Here is a 7,033-nt window from a genome sequence, read left to right as displayed (position 1 = left end):
AGTCGGCGTGTTAATCTCAATTTAAAACCGAGAGTTTAAGGGTCAATGTATACAGTTAAATTAACCACTTTAACTTATTTTATACTTCGGTGTACGATGGTCTAGCACACAGCGAAAAAAAGCCAATCTGCAAGCTCAGTGTGTAGCGATGTAAGGAGTTGTGACCTTGTAGATTGGCTGTTTTTGCGACTTTTGGAAATGTTAGGACATTTTCGCTGCTCGGAATAGAGAGGCCAGGGTCATTGTGGTCACTGGCTATTGCTGGTACACCTTTGTGATTGTCTCCAAAACACATACCCACATGCATGTCCTCCCAAAAATAGTGCTGTGGTGTGGTGTCCTTTTTTTAACGGTGCAATAAATGGACACAGGGGGACAATGCAGTGACATCATCTACCATTTGACCCTTGATGCCAATTCAGTGCAGGCACACATGTTTTCCTCCCTCATACCATACACGCATACAGTACACACCCTCTGTATCTGCCTCTTTATTTTTCTGGATGCAATTGCCATTGCATCCTTTGTAGTGCTGTGAACAGCACAATGCTAAAATCAGCTCCCTGCTGAAAGACACGCACAAAGCCCCCTCGACGTGCACACCACGTGCACGTGCACACGTACACACACACACGCACAGATCACTCCTCATCTAAACTGCATCCAACCCTTCCCACCATTGTTTAAGACGGCTTCCTCCACGACCCTAAATCACATTCCCAGCACGGAATGCAGCTTCAAACACACACTTTGATCACTTTAACTTATTATGTTTATTTCTGTAAACATGGCAAGATATATTGGCAACAAACACTAACAATTCACATTCTGTAAGTTATAATAGCTTCATAGATACAAAAGAGAGAATAACAGAGAGGGAGAAGGGAGTCCATTCTTCCAGGGAGTTGGTCAGTAAAGGAGTCTTCAGGGGTATTTAAGGGAGGTAACATGGATCGTGGTCAAAGGACTTCTTCCAACTCAGTCCGTCACCGACCGCAGTTGAGCAGGAAGACCCTCCGCCTGCCGCCACTGTGCATTACGTAGCTTGAACCATTTCTGTAAGCAAATGAAAAAGAGAAAACAATTGAAGGATAGCCCCCATGGGAGGTGTCACAAACAGGTGGTGGTGGGTCTGATGGCGTTGCAGCTAAGCCTATTGTTTAGTGACAAGGTATTTGTTTCTCAAACAGTGTTACTTTTGGCACAAACTGCCTCAGAGCCTGAAACATGATCTGGATGAGGTAATCGGTATGGCTGACAAAGATTCTGAGGTGATATGAATATTCCTGAGAAATTATACAGGTGGGGTTCACGTATTGTCAGGACTAATTTTGAACAAAACACTCCGGGCTGGGTTTCCCAAATGTATTGTTAGCAGCACTCGTATAATCTCATGCCATTGACTCACAATGGAACTATGACAACCCTAGAGCCAAGCTGCATGAGGGAAACGGAGGGAAAAAAGCAACATTATTTCCATCCAATTTTGTGGAGCACGCTGACATCAACTAACCCTATTCCCACTGGGCCAGTTCATGCAATAGCACACGACATTCTGATCCCTCAGCCAATAAGTCCAACAGTGAAACATTGACCAGATGAGTGCTGTGTGCTGAATGGTTCGACACTCATCTGTGACACGCGCCATTGTTTTTGGTGAGCCCAGGTTGTCAAGGAATCTACAAAACACTGGTGACATCATCTTGATAACACTGAGGGAAAGGGAGTGGTGTGTGTTGGTTCATGTGATGAGGGTCGGTGGTGTTGAGGACATCCAGCCAATGAGTTAAACCACTGGCTTCCAGTCACTATGCATTGGCTCACAGTTTAAGCAATACACAAGTGATCCCAATGATTTCCACATTTGATTGCACTGGCAAACGCATGGGATTCTGATTTGGAAGCTATGCTATGTCTATGCAGTCTGTGAAATATGCAGAACACTGAGAGTGTGAACTCGGCGATTTACACTTTAAGTGGTTATGTTTTAGTGGTTTTTGAGTTTAAATAGTGTATAGTGTATAGAGGGCACAAATCCATTTACAAAAAAAACTGAATGTATTCATTCAATATCTCTAAAATGTAGATGAACCAGTCTGTAAAAGTGTGATTTCATCAGCTTAATGGTGCACCTTTAAAGAATTTGCATTATTTAATTTTGTGTTGCTGCGTTTCACAGATTGTGACTAAATTATATTTCTCATTCCTTCAGTTCAAATTCCAATGAATGAGCACACGACTGTGTGCTCGATTCATCCACTTCCGTTGATCTACAGTAGGTTATATAATGACCCCCTTTTCTTAAGCTGAGTGAGTATACCTTTATGACAGAAACACAACAGCAGTGTCTGTGAAGGATGTCTAAACACGCCACACAGAGGCTGAAACAACTTATGAATGTTATTAATTTGAAAAGGGGGAGAGGCAGTAGAGGGTGTGGTCCCTTAGGCAGGTATTTATTCTCAAATAAGAGCTTTGTTCACAAATCCAAACATGGAACAAGACACAAAAAAGCAAATAAAATGTCAGCTGGGAATGAAGTCAGGTCTTTTGTCAACAGGCCAATGAGTCTACATCACCCTCGCTGGATAGAGCTGCCCAGTCAAGTTAGCCCGGCTTTTTCCACCTTTGTACACGCATAATGGAAACATTCAGTTGCCAACACCGGGGAGGGAGGGGGGCTGGATTTACATCTAAATCTAGAGCAGGGGTCTTCAACGTTTTTTTTTTCAGACCAAGGACCCTGTAGCTGAGAGAGAGAGATGAAGCAGGGACCACCACTACATATTGTATAAAGTTGTGTTGCAGATTAAACTTTTTCATAGATGGCTTCATAGACTTGTTTGACAGTGTTCTCATAAAAATAATTGCTTCATTTTTAAATATCAAATGAGAATAGATTTTATTAGCATTATCTCTACATATTAGTTTTGGGCAGGTTTTATTACATTGAGCGGGACATAATGCTGAGAAAATATAATAATCTTTATCAAATAATGTAAAAAATGTACTGATATGATACTGACCATGACTAACCATGATACTGCCATGATACTGATTATGTCAGTATCATGTCACAGGGATGTCATGCCCTGTCACAGGGATGTGAGTCCTCGTCACAGGGATGTCAGTCCCTGTCACCGCCCTGTCACGTGGATGTCAGTCCCAGTCACAGCCCTGTCACACAGATGTTCTGTTAATGGTACCATGTTGCCATGGTAATATGTTACCATGCTAACATGGTACCATGGTAACATGACAGGGCCTGTGGCAGGGCAATGATATTCAGTGCTGTGAGAGGGGCCTGATGTGACAGGGCCTGACATCCATTATATACAATTCTACTTATAATCGTGACAGGTTTTTTTTTCTCTCTCCCTGAGAAGTAGGCTAATGATTACATAATCACATACGTAAGGGCCGCTCACACTGAGCACTATGGCAGAGTTCACGCCAACTAAAAAAAAGAATACATTGATGAATGATATAGTGATCGTTATACTTATATTGCTCAGTGTGAACGGCCCTTAAGAGTTCAGTTTAATGTAAAATCTGATATTTGGAAATCGATGAGATATCTTTTAAATTATGTAAGCAACACCATTAACAATAAAGCTTACATTTTAATTGGGCGGCTGGTAAGGGACATGGATATTAGATAGGGGCACGGGCCCATAAAAGGTTGAGAAACACTGATCTAGAGTCCCTCGTCCACAGCATTTCATTATTATGAAAGAGTTTATGCATTAGTAGAAGTGAGTGCATGTGTATGTGCAGTGTCATGGTAAAACAGGTGTCATATGGATCTGATAATTTTAGGGAGTGTGGAAGGAAGTTCGTACTTTGCAGAAAAATTATGCAAAGTATGTTGCTCTAGGCCAGGGAGGAGAAGGCTCTCACCATGTCTCCCACAGAAATTTGCCTATGAGACGAAACTGTTTAATGAAATGACATAAGCAGAAATGGCACACTTTACATTTGTGTTTAAAGACTCGAAAGGCACCGGAACTCTTGGTACAGCTTAACAAATTACCGTTGCTGTTTGCATCATCAGCGCAAAGGAGGAACAGCAATTCTTTGTGGAGCAACTACTATCAGTATCAGTGGAATGCTAGTGGACATCATAGCTTCAGCCTAAACGATTTGGGCTGCTTATCGGGGTACTATGAAACTTCACATCTGGCTCTTTGCTTGGCAGATTTGATAGGTTTTAACAGAGATTACTTGTGTTTTCCACTGGGTGCATACTCATGGTGTGAAGTGTGTGAGTGTGGGCAGTGGCACTGTGTATCTTGAGAGTGCAGAGGGCAGTGGTTAAAGTGATTGAGTATGTTAGGTGAAGATCCACCCTGAAACAGAGTTAACAGACCCAAAATATATACAATTATGTAAAGGTTAATCAGATTTGAATTGCTCCAATTCGTGTTAAACTGTTCATTTCAGTTGTGAACTGTTTCCCAAAAGATTTTTTTAAAAGCAGAACATGTGATATGAGGTTATAAAGAGAGAGACAGCATAGAGCTTCATTGATAATAATAGGCCTACTGTATTTTTATATGCATGTCTGCACACCCAGATTAGGCATATTCAAACGTCCTCCATTCACTGTCAGTGAAGTGATTCCAGAAAATGTTGATGTACACTTGTGTTCAATGACAAAATAAAATCACCCATCCAGACATTTGAGTCTCTGCTCTTTAGTTTTTTACAAGAGATTCATGCATTATCCTAAATCTGAACTGCATTAGTGCACAGCCATCATTAATCCTGCACCTATCCTATTTTAAATTAGTACTGTGTAGCATTTCCATTGTTAAAGTCGCTTGAGAATTAATTCTTCATCCTGCATTAGCTCTGTATGCAATGGTTACAACTGGAGTAATGCCCATTCATATATAAACGGTATTGTAGTATACACACTGTATACAGTGGTAGCCATTGTAGATGGCCCCTTTCATGTATTTATCCTACATCTGGACTGCATGAACACTGTTGAAATTTATATTTTCAGAGTCCAATGCAACACAAATGAAGAGAGTGCATGACTTGATTTTTCCAACCAAATGCCATTAAGCAATAGTTCCCATTGCAGTGACCAGTGATGAACCAGGCAGGCTTGTCAATGTACAGGCTGTCAGCCCCAATCACTGAGTGGCATTTCTGCCCCTCCCGAGTTGTCGTGGTCTCATTAAAACCTTTGACTTCTTATGAATATCTGAAGTATTGTTAAAATAAGCTACTCTGGATGCACTGTACCACCGTCAAAAGGCAGTGAATGTTCATGAACCAAATCAGCACTGCTGACCGCGGTCATAAACAAAATACAGTAGCCTACAACAACAGCCTGTTCAAATGACCAATTAGTTCTAGAAATGTTGCATAGCCTTTGCTCAATGGGGCGAATCTAGAAGCTTTTAAGTCTAGCATTAATGCAAATCTAGCCTTGGATCAAGACTATCATAGACTATCATAGAAGACTTGGTAAATGTCAGAATCGACACTCGATACATTTTCATATATGATAGTCTTGATCCAAGGCTACTGCAAATCGATCACCTGATGATGCTGTAGCCTAATCAAACATTATTTCATCTTAGTTAATATTACATTGTATCTGAGGGATTGTAACTTTCTCTCACTATATTTACTCTATTGCCTATTGCCTATTTATTGAAAGACCGATCAACTCTCCCCTCTGTAGAAGTAAGTTTATTCCGAATTCTGCGCAAATCAGCTTTCTAAGAAATTATAAGTGTGCATGTAATCCATCTAAACCACTGCTTCCCAATCATTGGGTCGGGACCCATCTGTGGGTCAAGTAAATATCCCCAAATCTTACATTTTCATGAATTAAAGAAATTCCGATTTTTTATTTTTTTTTATAAATAATGTCATAAATAAATGCCAAAAATCTAAGAAATTCCATAAATTCGAAAACAAACTCGCAAGAAGTAGTGAAAATAGCCGATCTACAAGCTCACCAAACGCTTTGCATTGTGAGCGCGCATAGTTTGAGTCACGGCCCATGGAGACGTCAAAGTTCTCTTTTGGGTCTCTCTCTCGAGCTAAAAGGTTTGGGAAGCAGTGATCAGTGATCTTAAACACAACAATACTCACTAGGGTCTCCTCCTCCGTCAGCCCGCACTCTGCAGCGATCAGCATGAGCGTCGTCCCGTCCGGATGCTTGCTGACTTTAGTGAAGTTCTCCTCCAGCACTTTGACCTGGTCCTCCGCTATCTTCACACTTTGCATCCCCGTAGAGGCCATGATTTCCCCCTCCAAATAAAAAAAAATGAAGCTCGAAAGGAACGGCGATAACACGGTATTTTAAAACTTAAGATGGTCTGCTAAAGTCCTCTTATTAATCCAGTAGTTCTTCAGTTCTTCTTCCTCAGTCCCACCATCCAGATCTATGCGAACAAAGTGCGTCGATACACCATGGGTTGGTTGTGACTGTGAGTCTGACAGCAAACTGAGATCACTGTCAGTTTTCAGTGGATGTCCCCGTACTAGACGCTGCTACGCTGCATGTGTGGTGTGTGTGTGTGTGTGTGTGTGTGTGTGTGTGTGTGGTAACTGGTAACCGGAAGACTCGCCCCAAAACACGCTCACACCCATTTTTTTCGCGGACTGCTCGCCCCTAGTGATTCTTGTATTGTAGAGTATTTGTTTGACTGAGGTCCGAGGATAAGGTTAGAAATACGTTTTAGGGTTAGCCATTGTTTTACTGAGGTTACGTTTAGGATAAAGGTTAGGTTTTAGACATAATTTACTGAGGTTACGATTAGGAATGAGATTAGGTTTTAGCCATAGTTTACGTTTCGGAATAAAGTTAGGTTTTAGGCAGTAGTTTACTGAGGTTACGTTTAGGAATAAGGTTAGGTTTCGTTTTAGGCATAGTTACTGAGGTTAGTTAGATTTAGGAATAAGTTTACGAATACCAGCCAGGTGGCGACCGTTTGGAGATCACCAGATTTGCCCTGGGGCGACTGTGTTTTGGGGCGAGCGTTTATTCAGTGTGTGAGCGTTTTAC

The 7,033-nt window shown here is 41.4% G+C and overlaps 1 protein-coding gene across 1 annotated transcript; it reads right to left on the bottom strand.

Annotated features, from left to right (window-relative positions):
* Window positions 1-749: 749 nt before the first annotated feature.
* Window positions 750-6,525, bottom strand: hopx (HOP homeobox). The gene is made up of 2 exons (XM_080416982.1): window positions 6,118-6,525; window positions 750-1,056 (listed from the first exon to the last, which is right to left on the bottom strand). The coding sequence occupies exons 1-2, from the start codon at window positions 6,265-6,267 to the stop codon at window positions 979-981; spliced, it is 228 nt and encodes a 75-aa protein (XP_080273108.1). The 5' UTR covers window positions 6,268-6,525; the 3' UTR covers window positions 750-978.
* Window positions 6,526-7,033: the final 508 nt, after the last annotated feature.

This window comes from Gymnoscopelus braueri (genome assembly GCF_963280865.1).
Source record: "Gymnoscopelus braueri genome assembly, chromosome: 20".
NCBI lineage: Eukaryota > Metazoa > Chordata > Actinopteri > Myctophiformes > Myctophidae > Gymnoscopelus > Gymnoscopelus braueri.
Note: the sequence above shows the minus strand (reverse complement) of the source record. Positions and strands in the feature narration are given on the sequence as shown.

Coding starts and splice junctions, on each gene's coding strand:
- hopx (XM_080416982.1), bottom strand. CDS start 6,267: ATGGCCTCTACGGGGATGCAAAGTGTGAAGATAGCGGAGGACCAGGTC. Junction 1,057..6,117: donor TGACGGAGGAGGAGACCCTA/GTGAGTATTGTT, acceptor ATTTGCTTACAG/AAATGGTTCAAGCTACGTAA.